Here is a 21,956-nt window from a genome sequence, read left to right as displayed (position 1 = left end):
TGGCTTCTTTCTGCGAGAGATTTAGCTCTGGGTAGCAGCTGCAAAGACCTTCGCGGAGGGACCCCACAAGTCTGGCCAAGTTTACTGCTAAGTGTATGCCTGGTAGCTACCCTTTCCTTCTCACCTCGGCATGCTTCAAGAAAAGCTTAGGCTTCCAGCAAGACAGATTTTTTCTCTCTGGATCCTAAACTCGCAAAGCTCAAAGCTAGATAAAGAGAATTTTGGCTTGTTTGCTGGTTGCTTCCTGCCCTGTCGCTCTTTTGGCCTTTAACATAGTAGACACTAGGAATAGTTTTGCTTACTTGCATTAGTTCTGGCATCAGTTGCATTCCCGTCTTTTATTTCTTACCTGTCTGCGTCTGCATGTCCTGTAGCTCTCACAGGGTAGTTGAAATTTCTCACAGGATCCCCAGCTTTTTCTCCATCTGTTGAAGTCTGGTCCTGTTTGCCCTGTAAGTCTTCTGCCATGTATCTCCCGGAGCCTTTCCTTTTGGCATTCTCTGAACAGAGCTGAAACCTTGGGTTGCTGCCTCAGAATCCTCCAAGGCTGTTGCTCTAGTACGTTTGTGTCCATCGGTGTAGGTTCCCATCCCTGCAACAATGGAAAAGACAGGTTTTGCTTGATTTTGTTTTGTTTGGCTGTTTCTTTTCATTATGACCTTTTCTTTCTTTGGTCTTTCCTTCAATCCTACCAGTTCTGTTAGTTTGAATCCTCCTCTTAGTTTTGTTGTTTGCTGTTCTCAGACATCAGCACAGCACCTCATTTTCCTTGTGCAGTGCCTCCCTCATAGAATCAGAGAAGAGCTGGTGTTGGAAGGGACCTTAAAGACCATCCAGCTCGAGCCCACCTGCAGTGGTGCCCCAGCACCCTGCTGAGAGCTGCAGGTCTGGGCTGGGGCCAGCTCTGGCTTGAGGGTGACTGAGGCTGTGCCTGTCAGCCCTGCAGTGACACATGGCGGTTGCTTGGCACCACTGTGGGTCACAATAGACACTACCCCTGATAGCACAGGGCTGCCATGTGGTCACAGTCCCTGTCCTTGGTTTCCCAAGGAGATGGGTCCCCAGCCTTGGTCCTGAGCGACGTGGGGACGTGCGAGTCCATGAGTCCCCAAGTGCCACAGCGCGGACTTCTCGCTCTTTCCCCTGGAGCTGAACACTGTCTTTTGCTTCCACCATACCTGTGCCCCTGAGAAGGTCCACATCCATGAGGTCCATAGCTCCCTGGAGCTCACGGCTGGGCTGTCCTGCCCCAGGGTGCCCTGCCACGTGCCTGGAGCAGACTGGAAAAGTTTGGCCTGCATGCTTTAGTTCTGGACAAAAGCAGCATACCCGCTGTGTGCCAAACCCTGTTTGGGCATCAGAACAGAATCCTGAAGTCTGCAGTGCCCGAAGTCCAACCTTTTTCTTCATTAGTTACAAAATGAACATTAAAGTTTACTCTTAATGAGATTCAGGAAGTACATGCTAACCATACAAGACTACAATACACAACTTTTTGCCCAAATCATGCTAATTGTCATCCCAGGGTGGGACAGATAAGCTTAGGATATAAAAGTGTTAGGAGGTAGTGGTAAAAATTTGATGTTAGGAAAAAACTTCGAGTGAGGGAAAAAGGGAGTGCCGAGGTGGGGGGGAGCAGGGTTGGCTGAGGAGAGAAGAGGGGAGAAGAACAAATCGAAAACCTAGAAGAGGCAGTCGATGTTCTGTGCTCCTTCTCCACCAAGACAGGGACACCTCCGTGGTAAGCTCTGCACCTTCACCTTCACTTTGGTGAGGAATACCTGCGATAGCATTTCTATGTTTATAAACGTATTAACTGCCTAGAGGGTGAGTGGCATAGCTTCATTTTAGCTGCCTGTTGGGTCAGTGGCATAGACCCACAAGAAAGAAGGGAACCCCTTGTCATTAAGACCTCGGGGTTCTCCAATTTGCCTGCATCTGTTCAAAACCCAGCCTGCATACAAGCGATGCAGGAGAAGGATCTGTTACGGAGATCCCCAGAGCTAGCCCTGATGGATCTGGCAACGTTAACTGCCCCTTATCTGTGGCTTCCCAGACAGCATAAAGACACATGTAGCTAGTGTCCAAGACCACATCCAAACTGCCTGTGCTATGAACGCTGCCCTGGATGCCACACGGCTTCCACACAAGCAGGTCCCTCTAACCAACTCAAGTGAGTTTGTGCAAGATCTAGGGAATTAGGGGTCTTCTATGGGCTGGCTGGGAATCGACCACTGGGAAACCACCCAAGCCTCCCCAGCGGGTTTTCCAGCTCCACACCACGGAGCCCAACCCAGGGTTCAAACCAAAACTCTACAAGGAATGTAACGAGCTGGGGTGTACAGCCTCGGCTACAACAGGGTCTCAGACACCGTATCTCCCACAACATCTCTTTCTGGTTCATGAACAGCAGGTCTGGTGAGACATGCCCCCAGTAGGCTCACAAACCAGCAGAGTCAGGAAGCTGTATCCACACACTCCAGGAACCACCTAGACTGCTTCCTCGGGGCTGCACCAAATTTCCAGCATATGTCTGGAAAGTTGACGGCACCCACAAGAAGTGCTGGCGATTCTGCGACTTCCATCAGCTGCTTATAGAATCACAGAATAGTAGCGGTTGAAAGGGAGCTCCAGAGATCAGCGGGTCCAACCCACTACAAAGTAGGTTCCCTACAGCAGATTGCACAGGTAGGCAGCTAGAAGGCTCTTGAATGACTCCAGAGAAGGAGACTGCACAACCTCCGTGGGCAGCCTGTTCCCAGCTATATCACTATCACGGTGAAGAAGTTCCTTGGCATATAGGTGCGGAACACCCTGTGCCAAACTTTATGGATGTTGCACCTTGTCCTTTGGCTACCTCAATTTTGACCTAATCGGGAATTCTGTGCATGCCCAGTAGCTACCCGTTCCTCCTCCCAGGCATACCTTGTGAAGGTTTTGGCCTCTCCCAGAGAGAGAGCGACTTGTGGATTTGGTCCGCAGATCCCTTCAGGCTAGGTACCCGAGAACATTAGCCAATTTTGGAGCGAGGTACCTGCCTGGGTACCTTCCTCTACCTTCGCTGATCATGATTTCCAACACTTCTGGACTAGCTCCAGATGCAGAATTGCTTCTCAAGACCAGCTGATTACCGCTCCGTGTTCACTGTCTCCCAGTTTTGGCTCTCCTTTGCAGGTAGCTGCATGCCTGCTAGCTACCATTGCTTCCTTCAGGGAAGCTTCTGCAAAGCTTTTGGCTTCTTTCTGTGAGAGATTTAGCTCTGGGTAGCAGCTGCAAAGACCTTCGCGGAGGGACCCCACAAGTCTGGCCAAGTTTACTGCTAAGTGTATGCCTGGTAGCTACCCTTTCCTTCTCACCTCGGCATGCTTCAAGAAAAGCTTAGGCTTCCAGGATGACCCATTTTTTCTCTCTGGATCCTAAACTAGAAAAACTCTAGGCTAGGTCAAGGAGAATTTTGGCTACTTTGCAGGTTGCTACCTGCCCGGTCACTCCCTTGGCCTCTGGCAGATTGGTCTTAGGAGAAGGTTTCCCTCGCGACCTTAGTTCTGCACAAAAGCAGCGTACCCATCTGGGGTAGCTACCTGAATGTTGGCCGAATTGGGAATTCTGTGCATGCCCAGTAGCTACCCGTTCCTCCTCCCAGGCATACTTTGTGAAGGTTTTGGCCTCTCCCAGAGAGAGAGCGACTTGTGGATTTGGTCCGCAGATCCCTTCAGGCTAGGTACCCGAGAACATTAGCCAATTTTGGAGCGAGGTACCTGCCTGGGTACCTTCCTCTACCTTCGCTGATCATGATTTCCAACACTTCTGGACTAGCTCCAGATGCAGAATTGCTTCTCAAGACCAGCTGATTACCGCTCCGTGTTAACTGTCTCCCAGTTTTGTCTCTCCTTTGTAGGTAGCTGCATGCCTACGAGCTACCATTGCTTCCTTCAGGGAAGCTTCTGCAAAGCTTTTGGCTTCTTTCTGTGAGAGATTTAGCTCTGGGTAGCAGCTGCAAAGACCTTCGCGGAGGGACCCCACAAGTCTGGCCAAGTTTACTGCTAAGTGTATGCCTGGTAGCTACCCTTTCCTTCTCACCTCGGCATGCTTCAAGAAAAGCTTAGGCTTCCAGGATGACCCATTTTTTCTCTCTGGATCCTAAACTAGAAAAACTCTAGGCTAGGTCAAGGAGAATTTTGGCTACTTTGCAGGTTGCTACCTGCCCGGTCACTCCCTTGGCCTCGGGCAGATTGGTCTTAGGAGAAGGTTTCCCTCCCAGCCTTAGTTCTGCACAAAAGCAGCGTACCCATCTGGGGTAGCTACCTCAATGTTGGCCGAATTGGGAATTCTGTGCATGCCCAGTAGCTACCCGTTCCTCCTCCCAGGCATACTTTGTGAAGGTTTTGGCCTCTCCCAGAGAGAGAGCGACTTGTGGATTTGGTCCGCAGATCCCTTCAGGCTAGGTACCCGAGAACATTAGCCAATTTTGGAGCGAGGTACCTGCCTGGGTACCTTCCTCTACCTTCGCTGATCATGATTTCCAACACTTCTGGACTAGCTCCAGATGCAGAATTGCTTCTCAAGACCAGCTGATTACCGCTCCGTGTTCACTGTCTCCCAGTTTTGTCTCTCCTTTGTAGGTAGCTGCATGCCTGCTAGCTACCATTGCTTCCTCAAGGGAAGCTTCTGCAAAGCTTTTGGCTTCTTTCTGTGAGAGATTTAGCTCTGGGTAGCAGCTGCAAAGACCTTCGCGGAGGGACCCCACAAGTCTGGCCAAGTTTACTGCTAAGTGTATGCCTGGTAGCTACCCTTTCCTTCTCACCTCGGCATGCTTCAAGAAAAGCTTAGGCTTCCAGCAAGACAGATTTTTTCTCTCTGGATCCTAAACTCGCAAAGCTCAAAGCTAGATAAAGAGAATTTTGGCTTGTTTGCTGGTTGCTTCCTGCCCTGTCGCTCTTTTGGCCTTTAACATAGTAGACACTAGGAATAGTTTTGCTTACTTGCATTAGTTCTGGCATCAGTTGCATTCCCGTCTTTTATTTCTTACCTGTCTGCGTCTGCATGTCCTGTAGCTCTCACAGGGTAGTTGAAATTTCTCACAGGATCCCCAGCTTTTTCTCCATCTGTTGAAGTCTGGTCCTGTTTGCCCTGTAAGTCTTCTGCCATGTATCTCCCGGAGCCTTTCCTTTTGGCATTCTCTGAACAGAGCTGAAACCTTGGGTTGCTGCCTCAGAATCCTCCAAGGCTGTTGCTCTAGTACGTTTGTGTCCATCGGTGTAGGTTCCCAACCCTGCAACAATGGAAAAGACAGGTTTTGCTTGATTTTGTTTTGTTTGGCTGTTTCTTTTCATTATGACCTTTTCTTTCTTTGGTCTTTCCTTCAATCCTACCAGTTCTGTTAGTTTGAATCCTCCTCTTAGTTTTGTTGTTTGCTGTTCTCAGACATCAGCACAGCACCTCATTTTCCTTGTGCAGTGCCTCCCTCATAGAATCAGAGAAGAGCTGGTGTTGGAAGGGACCTTAAAGACCATCCAGCTCGAGCCCACCTGCAGTGGTGCCCCAGCACCCTGCTGAGAGCTGCAGGTCTGGGCTGGGGCCAGCTCTGGCTTGAGGGTGACTGAGGCTGTGCCTGTCAGCCCTGCAGTGACACATGGCGGTTGCTTGGCACCACTGTGGGTCACAATAGACACTACCCCTGATAGCACAGGGCTGCCATGTGGTCACAGTCCCTGTCCTTGGTTTCCCAAGGAGATGGGTCCCCAGCCTTGGTCCTGAGCGACGTGGGGACGTGCGAGTCCATGAGTCCCCAAGTGCCACAGCGCGGACTTCTCGCTCTTTCCCCTGGAGCTGAACACTGTCTTTTGCTTCCACCATACCTGTGCCCCTGAGAAGGTCCACATCCATGAGGTCCATAGCTCCCTGGAGCTCACGGCTGGGCTGTCCTGCCCCAGGGTGCCCTGCCACGTGCCTGGAGCAGACTGGAAAAGTTTGGCCTGCATGCTTTAGTTCTGGACAAAAGCAGCATACCCGCTGTGTGCCAAACCCTGTTTGGGCATCAGAACAGAATCCTGAAGTCTGCAGTGCCCGAAGTCCAACCTTTTTCTTCATTAGTTACAAAATGAACATTAAAGTTTACTCTTAATGAGATTCAGGAAGTACATGCTAACCATACAAGACTACAATACACAACTTTTTGCCCAAATCATGCTAATTGTCATCCCAGGGTGGGACAGATAAGCTTAGGATATAAAAGTGTTAGGAGGTAGTGGTAAAAATTTGATGTTAGGAAAAAACTTCGAGTGAGGGAAAAAGGGAGTGCCGAGGTGGGGGGGAGCAGGGTTGGCTGAGGAGAGAAGAGGGGAGAAGAACAAATCGAAAACCTAGAAGAGGCAGTCGATGTTCTGTGCTCCTTCTCCACCAAGACAGGGACACCTCCGTGGTAAGCTCTGCACCTTCACCTTCACTTTGGTGAGGAATACCTGCGATAGCATTTCTATGTTTATAAACGTATTAACTGCCTAGAGGGTGAGTGGCATAGCTTCATTTTAGCTGCCTGTTGGGTCAGTGGCATAGACCCACAAGAAAGAAGGGAACCCCTTGTCATTAAGACCTCGGGGTTCTCCAATTTGCCTGCATCTGTTCAAAACCCAGCCTGCATACAAGCGATGCAGGAGAAGGATCTGTTACGGAGATCCCCAGAGCTAGCCCTGATGGATCTGGCAACGTTAACTCCCCCTTATCTGTGGCTTCCCAGACAGCATAAAGACACATGTAGCTAGTGTCCAAGACCACATCCAAACTGCCTGTGCTATGAACGCTGCCCTGGATGCTACACGGCTTCCACACAAGCAGGTCCCTCTAACCAACTCAAGTGAGTTTGTGCAAGATCTAGGGAATTAGGGGTCTTCTATGGGCTGGCTGGGAATCGACCACTGGGAAACCACCCAAGCCTCCCCAGCGGGTTTTCCAGCTCCACACCACGGAGCCCAACCCAGGGTTCAAACCAAAACTCTACAAGGAATGTAACGAGCTGGGGTGTACAGCCTCGGCTACAACAGGGTCTCAGACACCGTATCTCCCACAACATCTCTTTCTGGTTCATGAACAGCAGGTCTGGTGAGACATGCCCCCAGTAGGCTCACAAACCAGCAGAGTCAGGAAGCTGTATCCACACACTCCAGGAACCACCTAGACTGCTTCCTCGGGGCTGCACCAAATTTCCAGCATATGTCTGGAAAGTTGACGGCACCCACAAGAAGTGCTGGCGATTCTGCGACTTCCATCAGCTGCTTATAGAATCACAGAATAGTAGCGGTTGAAAGGGAGCTCCAGAGATCAGCGGGTCCAACCCACTACAAAGTAGGTTCCCTACAGCAGATTGCACAGGTAGGCAGCTAGAAGGCTCTTGAATGACTCCAGAGAAGGAGACTGCACAACCTCCCTGGGCAGCCTGTTCCCAGCTATATCACTATCACGGTGAAGAAGTTCCTTGGCATATAGGTGCGGAACACCCTGTGCCAAACTTTATGGATGTTGCACCTTGTCCTTTGGCTACCTCAATTTTGACCTAATCGGGAATTCTGTGCATGCCCAGTAGCTACCCGTTCCTCCTCCCAGGCATACTTTGTGAAGGTTTTGGCCTCTCCCAGAGAGAGAGCGACTTGTGGATTTGGTCCGCAGATCCCTTCAGGCTAGGTACCCGAGAACATTAGCCAATTTTGGAGCGAGGTACCTGCCTGGGTACCTTCCTCTACCTTCGCTGATCATGATTTCCAACACTTCTGGACTAGCTCCAGATGCAGAATTGCTTCTCAAGACCAGCTGATTACCGCTCCGTGTTCACTGTCTCCCAGTTTTGGCTCTCCTTTGCAGGTAGCTGCATGCCTGCTAGCTACCATTGCTTCCTTCAGGGAAGCTTCTGCAAAGCTTTTGGCTTCTTTCTGTGAGAGATTTAGCTCTGGGTAGCAGCTGCAAAGACCTTCGCGGAGGGACCCCACAAGTCTGGCCAAGTTTACTGCTAAGTGTATGCCTGGTAGCTACCCTTTCCTTCTCACCTCGGCATGCTTCAAGAAAAGCTTAGGCTTCCAGGATGACCCATTTTTTCTCTCTGGATCCTAAACTAGAAAAACTCTAGGCTAGGTCAAGCAGAATTTTGGCTACTTTGCAGGTTGCTACCTGCCCGGTCACTCCCTTGGCCTCTGGCAGATTGGTCTTAGGAGAAGGTTTCCCTCGCGACCTTAGTTCTGCACAAAAGCAGCGTACCCATCTGGGGTAGCTACCTGAATGTTGGCCGAATTGGGAATTCTGTGCATGCCCAGTAGCTACCCGTTCCTCCTCCCAGGCATACCTTGTGAAGGTTTTGGCCTCTCCCAGAGAGAGAGCGACTTGTGGATTTGGTCCGCAGATCCCTTCAGGCTAGGTACCCGAGAACATTAGCCAATTTTGGAGCGAGGTACCTGCCTGGGTACCTTCCTCTACCTTCGCTGATCATGATTTCCAACACTTCTGGACTAGCTCCAGATGCAGAATTGCTTCTCAAGACCAGCTGATTACCGCTCCGTGTTCACTGTCTCCCAGTTTTGTCTCTCCTTTGTAGGTAGCTGCATGCCTGCTAGCTACCATTGCTTCCTCAAGGGAAGCTTCTGCAAAGCTTTTGGCTTCTTTCTGTGAGAGATTTAGCTCTGGGTAGCAGCTGCAAAGACCTTCGCGGAGGGACCCCACAAGTCTGGCCAAGTTTACTGCTAAGTGTATGCCTGGTAGCTACCCTTTCCTTCTCACCTCGGCATGCTTCAAGAAAAGCTTAGGCTTCCAGGATGACCCATTTTTTCTCTCTGGATCCTAAACTAGAAAAACTCTAGGCTAGGTCAAGGAGAATTTTGGCTACTTTGCAGGTTGCTACCTGCCCGGTCACTCCCTTGGCCTCGGGCAGATTGGTCTTAGGAGAAGGTTTCCCTCCCAGCCTTAGTTCTGCACAAAAGCAGCGTACCCATCTGGGGTAGCTACCTCAATTTTGGCCGAATTGGGAATTCTGTGCATGCCCAGTAGCTACCCGTTCCTCCTCCCAGGCATACCTTGTGAAGGTTTTGGCCTCTCCCAGAGAGAGAGCGACTTGTGGATTTGGTCCGCAGATCCCTTCAGGCTAGGTACCCGAGAACATTAGCCAATTTTGGAGCGAGGTACCTGCCTGGGTACCTTCCTCTACCTTCGCTGATCATGATTTCCAACACTTCTGGACTAGCTCCAGATGCAGAATTGCTTCTCAAGACCAGCTGATTACCGCTCCGTGTTCACTGTCTCCCAGTTTTGTCTCTCCTTTGTAGGTAGCTGCATGCCTGCTAGCTACCATTGCTTCCTCAAGGGAAGCTTCTGCAAAGCTTTTGGCTTCTTTCTGTGAGAGATTTAGCTCTGGGTAGCAGCTGCAAAGACCTTCGCGGAGGGACCCCACAAGTCCGGCCAAGTTTACTGCTAAGTGTATGCCTGGTAGCTACCCTTTCCTTCTCACCTCGGCATGCTTCAAGAAAAGCTTAGGCTTCCAGGATGACCCATTTTTTCTCTCTGGATCCTAAACTAGAAAAACTCTAGGCTAGGTCAAGGAGAATTTTGGCTACTTTGCAGGTTGCTACCTGCCCGGTCACTCCCTTGGCCTCGGGCAGATTGGTCTTAGGAGAAGGTTTCCCTCCCAGCCTTAGTTCTGCACAAAAGCAGCGTACCCATCTGGGGTAGCTACCTCAATGTTGGCCGAATTGGGAATTCTGTGCGTGCCCAGTAGCTACCCGTTCCTCCTCCCAGGCATACTTTGTGAAGGTTTTGGCCTCTCCCAGAGAGAGAGCGACTTGTGGATTTGGTCCGCAGATCCCTTCAGGCTAGGTACCCGAGAACATTAGCCAATTTTGGAGCGAGGTACCTGCCTGGGTACCTTCCTCTACCTTCGCTGATCATGATTTCCAACACTTCTGGACTAGCTCCAGATGCAGAATTGCTTCTCAAGACCAGCTGATTACCGCTCCGTGTTCACTGTCTCCCAGTTTTGGCTCTCCTTTGTAGGTAGCTGCATGCCTGCTAGCTACCATTGCTTCCTCAAGGGAAGCTTCTGCAAAGCTTTTGGCTTCTTTCTGTGAGAGATTTAGCTCTGGGTAGCAGCTGCAAAGACCTTCGCGGAGGGACCCCACAAGTCTGGCCAAGTTTACTGCTAAGTGTATGCCTGGTAGCTACCCTTTCCTTCTCACCTCGGCATGCTTCAAGAAAAGCTTAGGCTTCCAGGATGACCCATTTTTTCTCTCTGGATCCTAAACTAGAAAAACTCTAGGCTAGGTCAAGGAGAATTTTGGCTACTTTGCAGGTTGCTACCTGCCCGGTCACTCCCTTGGCCTCTGGCACATTGGTCTTAGGAGAAGGTTTCCCTCCCAGCCTTAGTTCTGCACAAAAGCAGCGTACCCATCTGGGGTAGCTACCTCAATGTTGGCCGAATTGGGAATTCTGTGCATGCCCAGTAGCTACCCGTTCCTCCTCCCAGGCATACTTTGTGAAGGTTTTGGCCTCTCCCAGAGAGAGAGCGACTTGTGGATTTGGTCCGCAGATCCCTTCAGGCTAGGTACCCGAGAACATTAGCCAATTTTGGAGCGAGGTACCTGCCTGGGTACCTTCCTCTACCTTCGCTGATCATGATTTCCAACACTTCTGGACTAGCTCCAGATGCAGAATTGCTTCTCAAGACCAGCTGATTACCGCTCCGTGTTCACTGTCTCCCAGTTTTGTCTCTCCTTTGTAGGTAGCTGCATGCCTGCTAGCTACCATTGCTTCCTCAAGGGAAGCTTCTGCAAAGCTTTTGGCTTCTTTCTGTGAGAGATTTAGCTCTGGGTAGCAGCTGCAAAGACCTTCGCGGAGGGACCCCACAAGTCTGGCCAAGTTTACTGCTAAGTGTATGCCTGGTAGCTACCCTTTCCTTCTCACCTCGGCATGTTTCAAGAAAAGCTTAGGCTTCCAGGATGACCCATTTTTTCTCTCTGGATCCTAAACTAGAAAAACTCTAGGCTAGGTCAAGGAGAATTTTGGCTACTTTGCAGGTTGCTACCTGCCCGGTCACTCCCTTGGCCTCGGGCAGATTGGTCTTAGGAGAAGGTTTCCCTCCCAGCCTTAGTTCTGCACAAAAGCAGCGTACCCATCTGGGGTAGCTACCTCAATGTTGGCCGAATTGGGAATTCTGTGCATGCCCAGTAGCTACCCGTTCCTCCTCCCAGGCATACTTTGTGAAGGTTTTGGCCTCTCCCAGAGAGAGAGCGACTTGTGGATTTGGTCCGCAGATCCCTTCAGGCTAGGTACCCGAGAACATTAGCCAATTTTGGAGCGAGGTACCTGCCTGGGTACCTTCCTCTACCTTCGCTGATCATGATTTCCAACACTTCTGGACTAGCTCCAGATGCAGAATTGCTTCTCAAGACCAGCTGATTACCGCTCCGTGTTCACTGTCTCCCAGTTTTGTCTCTCCTTTGTAGGTAGCTGCATGCCTGCTAGCTACCATTGCTTCCTCAAGGGAAGCTTCTGCAAAGCTTTTGGCTTCTTTCTGTGAGAGATTTAGCTCTGGGTAGCAGCTGCAAAGACCTTCGCGGAGGGACCCCACAAGTCTGGCCAAGTTTACTGCTAAGTGTATGCCTGGTAGCTACCCTTTCCTTCTCACCTCGGCATGTTTCAAGAAAAGCTTAGGCTTCCAGGATGACCCATTTTTTCTCTCTGGATCCTAAACTAGAAAAACTCTAGGCTAGGTCAAGGAGAATTTTGGCTACTTTGCAGGTTGCTACCTGCCCGGTCACTCCCTTGGCCTCGGGCAGATTGGTCTTAGGAGAAGGTTTCCCTCCCAGCCTTAGTTCTGCACAAAAGCAGCGTACCCATCTGGGGTAGCTACCTCAATGTTGGCCGAATTGGGAATTCTGTGCATGCCCAGTAGCTACCCGTTCCTCCTCCCAGGCATACTTTGTGAAGGTTTTGGCCTCTCCCAGAGAGAGAGCGACTTGTGGATTTGGTCCGCAGATCCCTTCAGGCTAGGTACCCGAGAACATTAGCCAATTTTGGAGCGAGGTACCTGCCTGGGTACCTTCCTCTACCTTCGCTGATCATGATTTCCAACACTTCTGGACTAGCTCCAGATGCAGAATTGCTTCTCAAGACCAGCTGATTACCGCTCCGTGTTCACTGTCTCCCAGTTTTGGCTCTCCTTTGTAGGTAGCTGCATGCCTGCTAGCTACCATTGCTTCCTCAAGGGAAGCTTCTGCAAAGCTTTTGGCTTCTTTCTGTGAGAGATTTAGCTCTGGGTAGCAGCTGCAAAGACCTTCGCGGAGGGACCCCACAAGTCTGGCCAAGTTTACTGCTAAGTGTATGCCTGGTAGCTACCCTTTCCTTCTCACCTCGGCATGCTTCAAGAAAAGCTTAGGCTTCCAGGATGACCCATTTTTTCTCTCTGGATCCTAAACTAGAAAAACTCTAGGCTAGGTCAAGGAGAATTTTGGCTACTTTGCAGGTTGCTACCTGCCCGGTCACTCCCTTGGCCTCTGGCACATTGGTCTTAGGAGAAGGTTTCCCTCCCAGCCTTAGTTCTGCACAAAAGCAGCGTACCCATCTGGGGTAGCTACCTCAATGTTGGCCGAATTGGGAATTCTGTGCATGCCCAGTAGCTACCCGTTCCTCCTCCCAGGCATACTTTGTGAAGGTTTTGGCCTCTCCCAGAGAGAGAGCGACTTGTGGATTTGGTCCGCAGATCCCTTCAGGCTAGGTACCCGAGAACATTAGCCAATTTTGGAGCGAGGTACCTGCCTGGGTACCTTCCTCTACCTTCGCTGATCATGATTTCCAACACTTCTGGACTAGCTCCAGATGCAGAATTGCTTCTCAAGACCAGCTGATTACCGCTCCGTGTTCACTGTCTCCCAGTTTTGTCTCTCCTTTGTAGGTAGCTGCATGCCTGCTAGCTACCATTGCTTCCTCAAGGGAAGCTTCTGCAAAGCTTTTGGCTTCTTTCTGTGAGAGATTTAGCTCTGGGTAGCAGCTGCAAAGACCTTCGCGGAGGGACCCCACAAGTCTGGCCAAGTTTACTGCTAAGTGTATGCCTGGTAGCTACCCTTTCCTTCTCACCTCGGCATGCTTCAAGAAAAGCTTAGGCTTCCAGGATGACCCATTTTTTCTCTCTGGATCCTAAACTAGAAAAACTCTAGGCTAGGTCAAGGAGAATTTTGGCTACTTTGCAGGTTGCTACCTGCCCGGTCACTCCCTTGGCCTCTGGCAGATTGGTCTTAGGAGAAGGTTTCCCTCCCAGCCTTAGTTCTGCACAAAAGCAGCGTACCCATCTGGGGTAGCTACCTCAATGTTGGCCGAATTGGGAATTCTGTGCATGCCCAGTAGCTACCCGTTCCTCCTCCCAGGCATACTTTGTGAAGGTTTTGGCCTCTCCCAGAGAGAGAGCGACTTGCGGATTTGGTCCGCAGATCCCTTCAGGCTAGGTACCCGAGAACATTAGCCAATTTTGGAGCGAGGTACCTGCCTGGGTACCTTCCTCTACCTTCGCTGATCATGATTTCCAACACTTCTGGACTAGCTCCAGATGCAGAATTGCTTCTCAAGACCAGCTGATTACCGCTCCGTGTTCACTGTCTCCCAGTTTTGTCTCTCCTTTGTAGGTAGCTGCATGCCTGCTAGCTACCATTGCTTCCTCAAGGGAAGCTTCTGCAAAGCTTTTGGCTTCTTTCTGTGAGAGATTTAGCTCTGGGTAGCAGCTGCAAAGACCTTCGCGGAGGGACCCCACAAGTCTGGCCAAGTTTACTGGTAAGTGTATGCCTGGTAGCTACCCTTTCCTTCTCACCTCGGCATGCTTCAAGAAAAGCTTAGGCTTCCAGGATGACCCATTTTTTCTCTCTGGATCCTAAACTAGAAAAACTCTAGGCTAGGTCAAGGAGAATTTTGGCTACTTTGCAGGTTGCTACCTGCCCGGTCACTCCCTTGGCCTCTGGCAGATTGGTCTTAGGAGAAGGTTTCCCTCCCAGCCTTAGTTCTGCACAAAAGCAGCGTACCCATCTGGGGTAGCTACCTCAATGTTGGCCGAATTGGGAATTCTGTGCATGCCCAGTAGCTACCCGTTCCTCCTCCCAGGCATACTTTGTGAAGGTTTTGGCCTCTCCCAGAGAGAGAGCGACTTGTGGATTTGGTCCGCAGATCCCTTCAGGCTAGGTACCCGAGAACATTAGCCAATTTTGGAGCGAGGTACCTGCCTGGGTACCTTCCTCTACCTTCGCTGATCATGATTTCCAACACTTCTGGACTAGCTCCAGATGCAGAATTGCTTCTCAAGACCAGCTGATTACCGCTCCGTGTTCACTGTCTCCCAGTTTTGGCTCTCCTTTGTAGGTAGCTGCATGCCTGCTAGCTACCATTGCTTCCTCAAGGGAAGCTTCTGCAAAGCTTTTGGCTTCTTTCTGTGAGAGATTTAGCTCTGGGTAGCAGCTGCAAAGACCTTCGCGGAGGGACCCCACAAGTCTGGCCAAGTTTACTGCTAAGTGTATGCCTGGTAGCTACCCTTTCCTTCTCACCTCGGCATGCTTCAAGAAAAGCTTAGGCTTCCAGGATGACCCATTTTTTCTCTCTGGATCCTAAACTAGAAAAACTCTAGGCTAGGTCAAGGAGAATTTTGGCTACTTTGCAGGTTGCTACCTGCCCGGTCACTCCCTTGGCCTCGGGCAGATTGGTCTTAGGAGAAGGTTTCCCTCCCAGCCTTAGTTCTGCACAAAAGCAGCGTACCCATCTGGGGTAGCTACCTCAATGTTGGCCGAATTGGGAATTCTGTGCATGCCCAGTAGCTACCCGTTCCTCCTCCCAGGCATACTTTGTGAAGGTTTTGGCCTCTCCCAGAGAGAGAGCGACTTGCGGATTTGGTCCGCAGATCCCTTCAGGCTAGGTACCCGAGAACATTAGCCAATTTTGGAGCGAGGTACCTGCCTGGGTACCTTCCTCTACCTTCGCTGATCATGATTTCCAACACTTCTGGACTAGCTCCAGATGCAGAATTGCTTCTCAAGACCAGCTGATTACCGCTCCGTGTTCACTGTCTCCCAGTTTTGTCTCTCCTTTGTAGGTAGCTGCATGCCTGCTAGCTACCATTGCTTCCTCAAGGGAAGCTTCTGCAAAGCTTTTGGCTTCTTTCTGTGAGAGATTTAGCTCTGGGTAGCAGCTGCAAAGACCTTCGCGGAGGGACCCCACAAGTCTGGCCAAGTTTACTGGTAAGTGTATGCCTGGTAGCTACCCTTTCCTTCTCACCTCGGCATGCTTCAAGAAAAGCTTAGGCTTCCAGGATGACCCATTTTTTCTCTCTGGATCCTAAACTAGAAAAACTCTAGGCTAGGTCAAGGAGAATTTTGGCTACTTTGCAGGTTGCTACCTGCCCGGTCACTCCCTTGGCCTCTGGCAGATTGGTCTTAGGAGAAGGTTTCCCTCCCAGCCTTAGTTCTGCACAAAAGCAGCGTACCCATCTGGGGTAGCTACCTCAATGTTGGCCGAATTGGGAATTCTGTGCATGCCCAGTAGCTACCCGTTCCTCCTCCCAGGCATACCTTATGAAGGTTTTGGCCTCTCCCAGAGAGAGAGCGACTTGTGGATTTGGTCCGCAGATCCCTTCAGGCTAGGTACCCGAGAACATTAGCCAATTTTGGAGCGAGGTACCTGCCTGGGTACCTTCCTCTACCTTCGCTGATCATGATTTCCAACACTTCTGGACTAGCTCCAGATGCAGAATTGCTTCTCAAGACCAGCTGATTACCGCTCCGTGTTCACTGTCTCCCAGTTTTGTCTCTCCTTTGTAGGTAGCTGCATGCCTACGAGCTACCATTGCTTCCTTCAGGGAAGCTTCTGGAAAGCTTTTGGCTTCTTTCTGTGAGAGATTTAGCTCTGGGTAGCAGCTGCAAAGACCTTCGCGGAGGGACCCCACAAGTCTGGCCAAGTTTACTGCTAAGTGTATGCCTGGTAGCTACCCTTTCCTTCTCACCTCGGCATGCTTCAAGAAAAGCTTAGGCTTCCAGGATGACCCATTTTTTCTCTCTGGATCCTAAACTAGAAAAACTCTAGGCTAGGTCAAGGAGAATTTTGGCTACTTTGCAGGTTGCTACCTGCCCGGTCACTCCCTTGGCCTCTGGCACATTGGTCTTAGGAGAAGGTTTCCCTCCCAGCCTTAGTTCTGCACAAAAGCAGCGTACCCATCTGGGGTAGCTACCTCAATGTTGGCCGAATTGGGAATTCTGTGCATGCCCAGTAGCTACCCGTTCCTCCTCCCAGGCATACTTTGTGAAGGTTTTGGCCTCTCCCAGACAGAGAGCGACTTGTGGATTTGGTCCGCAGATCCCTTCAGGCTAGGTACCCGAGAACATTAGCCAATTTTGGAGCGAGGTACCTGCCTGGGTACCTTCCTCTACCTTCGCTGATCATGATTTCCAACACTTCTGGACTAGCTCCAGATGCAGAATTGCTTCTCAAGACCAGCTGATTACCGCTCCGTGTTCACTGTCTCCCAGTTTTGTCTCTCCTTTGTAGGTAGCTGCATGCCTGCTAGCTACCATTGCTTCCTCAAGGGAAGCTTCTGCAAAGCTTTTGGCTTCTTTCTGTGAGAGATTTAGCTCTGGGTAGCAGCTGCAAAGACCTTCGCGGAGGGACCCCACAAGTCTGGCCAAGTTTACTGCTAAGTGTATGCCTGGTAGCTACCCTTTCCTTCTCACCTCGGCATGCTTCAAGAAAAGCTTAGGCTTCCAGGATGACCCATTTTTTCTCTCTGGATCCTAAACTAGAAAAACTCTAGGCTAGGTCAAGGAGAATTTTGGCTACTTTGCACGTTGCTACCTGCCCGGTCACTCCCTTGGCCTCTGGCACATTGGTCTTAGGAGAAGGTTTCCCTCCCAGCCTTAGTTCTGCACAAAAGCAGCGTACCCATCTGGGGTAGCTACCTCAATGTTGGCCGAATTGGGAATTCTGTGCATGCCCAGTAGCTACCCGTTCCTCCTCCCAGGCATACTTTGTGAAGGTTTTGGCCTCTCCCAGAGAGAGAGCGACTTGTGGATTTGGTCCGCAGATCCCTTCAGGCTAGGTACCCGAGAACATTAGCCAATTTTGGAGCGAGGTACCTGCCTGGGTACCTTCCTCTACCTTCGCTGATCATGATTTCCAACACTTCTGGACTAGCTCCAGATGCAGAATTGCTTCTCAAGACCAGCTGATTACCGCTCCGTGTTAACTGTCTCCCAATTTTGGCTCTCCTTTGCAGGTAGCTGCATGCCTACGAGCTACCATTGCTTCCTTCAGGGAAGCTTCTGCAAAGCTTTTGGCTTCTTTCTGCGAGAGATTTAGCTCTGGGTAGCAGCTGCAAAGACCTTCGCGGAGGGACCCCACAAGTCTGGCCAAGTTTACTGCTAAGTGTATGCCTGGTAGCTACCCTTTCCTTCTCACCTCGGCATGCTTCAAGAAAAGCTTAGGCTTCCAGGATGACCCATTTTTTCTCTCTGGATCCTAAACTAGAAAAACTCTAGGCTAGGTCAAGGAGAATTTTGGCTACTTTGCAGGTTGCTACCTGCCCGGTCACTCCCTTGGCCTCTGGCAGATTGGTCTTAGGAGAAGGTTTCCCTCCCAGCCTTAGTTCTGCACAAAAGCAGCGTACCCATCTGGGGTAGCTACCTCAATGTTGGCCGAATTGGGAATTCTGTGCATGCCCAGTAGCTACCCGTTCCTCCTCCCAGGCATACTTTGTGAAGGTTTTGGCCTCTCCCAGACAGAGAGCGACTTGTGGATTTGGTCCGCAGATCCCTTCAGGCTAGGTACCCGAGAACATTAGCCAATTTTGGAGCGAGGTACCTGCCTGGGTACCTTCCTCTACCTTCGCTGATCATGATTTCCAACACTTCTGGACTAGCTCCAGATGCAGAATTGCTTCTCAAGACCAGCTGATTACCGCTCCGTGTTCACTGTCTCCCAGTTTTGTCTCTCCTTTGTAGGTAGCTGCATGCCTACGAGCTACCATTGCTTCCTTCAGGGAAGCTTCTGCAAAGCTTTTGGCTTCTTTCTGTGAGAGATTTAGCTCTGGGTAGCAGCTGCAAAGACCTTCGCGGAGGGACCCCACAAGTCTGGCCAAGTTTACTGGTAAGTGTATGCCTGGTAGCTACCCTTTCCTTCTCACCTCGGCATGCTTCAAGAAAAGCTTAGGCTTCCAGGATGACCCATTTTTTCTCTCTGGATCCTAAACTAGAAAAACTCTAGGCTAGGTCAAGGAGAATTTTGGCTACTTTGCAGGTTGCTACCTGCCCGGTCACTCCCTTGGCCTCGGGCAGATTGGTCTTAGGAGAAGGTTTCCCTCCCAGCCTTAGTTCTGCACAAAAGCAGCGTACCCATCTGGGGTAGCTACCTCAATGTTGGCCGAATTGGGAATTCTGTGCATGCCCAGTAGCTACCCGTTCCTCCTCCCAGGCATACTTTGTGAAGGTTTTGGCCTCTCCCAGAGAGAGAGCGACTTGTGGATTTGGTCCGCAGATCCCTTCAGGCTAGGTACCCGAGAACATTAGCCAATTTTGGAGCGAGGTACCTGCCTGGGTACCTTCCTCTACCTTCGCTGATCATGATTTCCAACACTTCTGGACTAGCTCCAGATGCAGAATTGCTTCTCAAGACCAGCTGATTACCGCTCCGTGTTCACTGTCTCCCAGTTTTGTCTCTCCTTTGCAGGTAGCTGCATGCCTGCTAGCTACAATTGCTTCCTTCAGGGAAGCTTCTGCAAAGCTTTTGGCTTCTTTCTGTGAGAGATTTAGCTCTGGGTAGCAGCTGCAAAGACCTTCGCGGAGGGACCCCACAAGTCTGGCCAAGTTTACTGCTAAGTGTATGCCTGGTAGCTACCCTTTCCTTCTCACCTCGGCATGCTTCAAGAAAAGCTTAGGCTTCCAGGATGACCCATTTTTTCTCTCTGGATCCTAAACTAGAAAAACTCTAGGCTAGGTCAAGGAGAATTTTGGCTACTTTGCAGGTTGCTACCTGCCCGGTCACTCCCTTGGCCTCTGGCAGATTGGTCTTAGGAGAAGGTTTCCCTCCCAGCCTTAGTTCTGCACAAAAGCAGCGTACCCATCTGGGGTAGCTACCTCAATGTTGGCCGAATTGGGAATTCTGTGCATGCCCAGTAGCTACCCGTTCCTCCTCCCAGGCATACTTTGTGAAGGTTTTGGCCTCTCCCAGAGAGAGAGCGACTTGTGGATTTGGTCCGCAGATCCCTTCAGGCTAGGTACCCGAGAACATTAGCCAATTTTGGAGCGAGGTACCTGCCTGGGTACCTTCCTCTACCTTCGCTGATCATGATTTCCAACACTTCTGGACTAGCTCCAGATGCAGAATTGCTTCTCAAGACCAGCTGATTACCGCTCCGTGTTCACTGTCTCCCAGTTTTGTCTCTCCTTTGTAGGTAGCTGCATGCCTACGAGCTACCATTGCTTCCTTCAGGGAAGCTTCTGCAAAGCTTTTGGCTTCTTTCTGTGAGAGATTTAGCTCTGGGTAGCAGCTGCAAAGACCTTCGCGGAGGGACCCCACAAGTCTGGCCAAGTTTACTGGTAAGTGTATGCCTGGTAGCTACCCTTTCCTTCTCACCTCGGCATGCTTCAAGAAAAGCTTAGGCTTCCAGGATGACCCATTTTTTCTCTCTGGATCCTAAACTAGAAAAACTCTAGGCTAGGTCAAGGAGAATTTTGGCTACTTTGCAGGTTGCTACCTGCCCGGTCACTCCCTTGGCCTCGGGCAGATTGGTCTTAGGAGAAGGTTTCCCTCCCAGCCTTAGTTCTGCACAAAAGCAGCGTACCCATCTGGGGTAGCTACCTCAATGTTGGCCGAATTGGGAATTCTGTGCATGCCCAGTAGCTACCCGTTCCTCCTCCCAGGCATACTTTGTGAAGGTTTTGGCCTCTCCCAGAGAGAGAGCGACTTGTGGATTTGGTCCGCAGATCCCTTCAGGCTAGGTACCCGAGAACATTAGCCAATTTTGGAGCGAGGTACCTGCCTGGGTACCTTCCTCTACCTTCGCTGATCATGATTTCCAACACTTCTGGACTAGCTCCAGATGCAGAATTGCTTCTCAAGACCAGCTGATTACCGCTCCGTGTTCACTGTCTCCCAGTTTTGTCTCTCCTTTGTAGGTAGCTGCATGCCTACGAGCTACCATTGCTTCCTTCAGGGAAGCTTCTGCAAAGCTTTTGGCTTCTTTCTGTGAGAGATTTAGCTCTGGGTAGCAGCTGCAAAGACCTTCGCGGAGGGACCCCACAAGTCTGGCCAAGTTTACTGGTAAGTGTATGCCTGGTAGCTACCCTTTCCTTCTCACCTCGGCATGCTTCAAGAAAAGCTTAGGCTTCCAGGATGACCCATTTTTTCTCTCTGGATCCTAAACTAGAAAAACTCTAGGCTAGGTCAAGGAGAATTTTGGCTACTTTGCAGGTTGCTACCTGCCCGGTCACTCCCTTGGCCTCGGGCAGATTGGTCTTAGGAGAAGGTTTCCCTCCCAGCCTTAGTTCTGCACAAAAGCAGCGTACCCATCTGGGGTAGCTACCTCAATGTTGGCCGAATTGGGAATTCTGTGCATGCCCAGTAGCTACCCGTTCCTCCTCCCAGGCATACTTTGTGAAGGTTTTGGCCTCTCCCAGAGAGAGAGCGACTTGTGGATTTGGTCCGCAGATCCCTTCAGGCTAGGTACCCGAGAACATTAGCCAATTTTGGAGCGAGGTACCTGCCTGGGTACCTTCCTCTACCTTCGCTGATCATGATTTCCAACACTTCTGGACTAGCTCCAGATGCAGAATTGCTTCTCAAGACCAGCTGATTACCGCTCCGTGTTCACTGTCTCCCAGTTTTGTCTCTCCTTTGTAGGTAGCTGCATGCCTACGAGCTACCATTGCTTCCTTCAGGGAAGCTTCTGCAAAGCTTTTGGCTTCTTTCTGTGAGAGATTTAGCTCTGGGTAGCAGCTGCAAAGACCTTCGCGGAGGGACCCCACAAGTCTGGCCAAGTTTACTGGTAAGTGTATGCCTGGTAGCTACCCTTTCCTTCTCACCTCGGCATGCTTCAAGAAAAGCTTAGGCTTCCAGGATGACCCATTTTTTCTCTCTGGATCCTAAACTAGAAAAACTCTAGGCTAGGTCAAGGAGAATTTTGGCTACTTTGCAGGTTGCTACCTGCCCGGTCACTCCCTTGGCCTCGGGCAGATTGGTCTTAGGAGAAGGTTTCCCTCCCAGCCTTAGTTCTGCACAAAAGCAGCGTACCCATCTGGGGTAGCTACCTCAATGTTGGCCGAATTGGGAATTCTGTGCATGCCCAGTAGCTACCCGTTCCTCCTCCCAGGCATACTTTGTGAAGGTTTTGGCCTCTCCCAGAGAGAGAGCGACTTGTGGATTTGGTCCGCAGATCCCTTCAGGCTAGGTACCCGAGAACATTAGCTAATTTTTGAGCGAGGTACCTGCCTGGGTACCTTCCTCTACCTTCGCTGATCATGATTTCCAACACTTCTGGACTAGCTCCAGATGCAGAATTGCTTCTCAAGACCAGCTGATTACCGCTCCGTGTTAACTGTCTCCCAATTTTGGCTCTCCTTTGCAGGTAGCTGCATGCCTACGAGCTACCATTGCTTCCTTCAGGGAAGCTTCTGCAAAGCTTTTGGCTTCTTTCTGTGAGAGATTTAGCTCTGGGTAGCAGCTGCAAAGACCTTCGCGGAGGGACCCCACAAGTCTGGCCAAGTTTACTGCTAAGTGTATGCCTGGTAGCTACCCTTTCCTTCTCACCTCGGCATGCTTCAAGAAAAGCTTAGGCTTCCAGGATGACCCATTTTTTCTCTCTGGATCCTAAACTAGAAAAACTCTAGGCTAGGTCAAGGAGAATTTTGGCTACTTTGCAGGTTGCTACCTGCCCGGTCACTCCCTTGGCCTCTGGCAGATTGGTCTTAGGA

At 50.7% G+C, this 21,956-nt stretch overlaps 1 protein-coding gene across 12 annotated transcripts in view; it reads right to left on the bottom strand.

Annotated features, from left to right (window-relative positions):
• The window catches only part of LOC140001818 (uncharacterized), an 87,838-nt gene that overhangs the window by 14,451 nt on the left and 51,431 nt on the right, over nt 1-21,956 (bottom strand). For 8 of the 12 annotated variants that reach the window (XM_072034366.1, XM_072034363.1, XM_072034367.1 and 5 more), the window contains 2 exons: nt 5,030-5,272; nt 350-592 (listed from right to left, as the gene is read on the bottom strand). In XM_072034366.1, the coding sequence (XP_071890467.1) occupies nt 350-592; nt 5,030-5,272 (486 nt within the window). The other 4 variants (XR_011807362.1, XR_011807363.1, XR_011807361.1 and 1 more) reach the window with 4 other exon arrangements.

This window comes from Anas platyrhynchos, chromosome 2, assembly GCF_047663525.1.
Source record: "Anas platyrhynchos isolate ZD024472 breed Pekin duck chromosome 2, IASCAAS_PekinDuck_T2T, whole genome shotgun sequence".
Lineage (NCBI taxonomy): Eukaryota > Metazoa > Chordata > Aves > Anseriformes > Anatidae > Anas > Anas platyrhynchos.
This window is presented reverse-complemented; position numbering and strand designations above follow the sequence as displayed.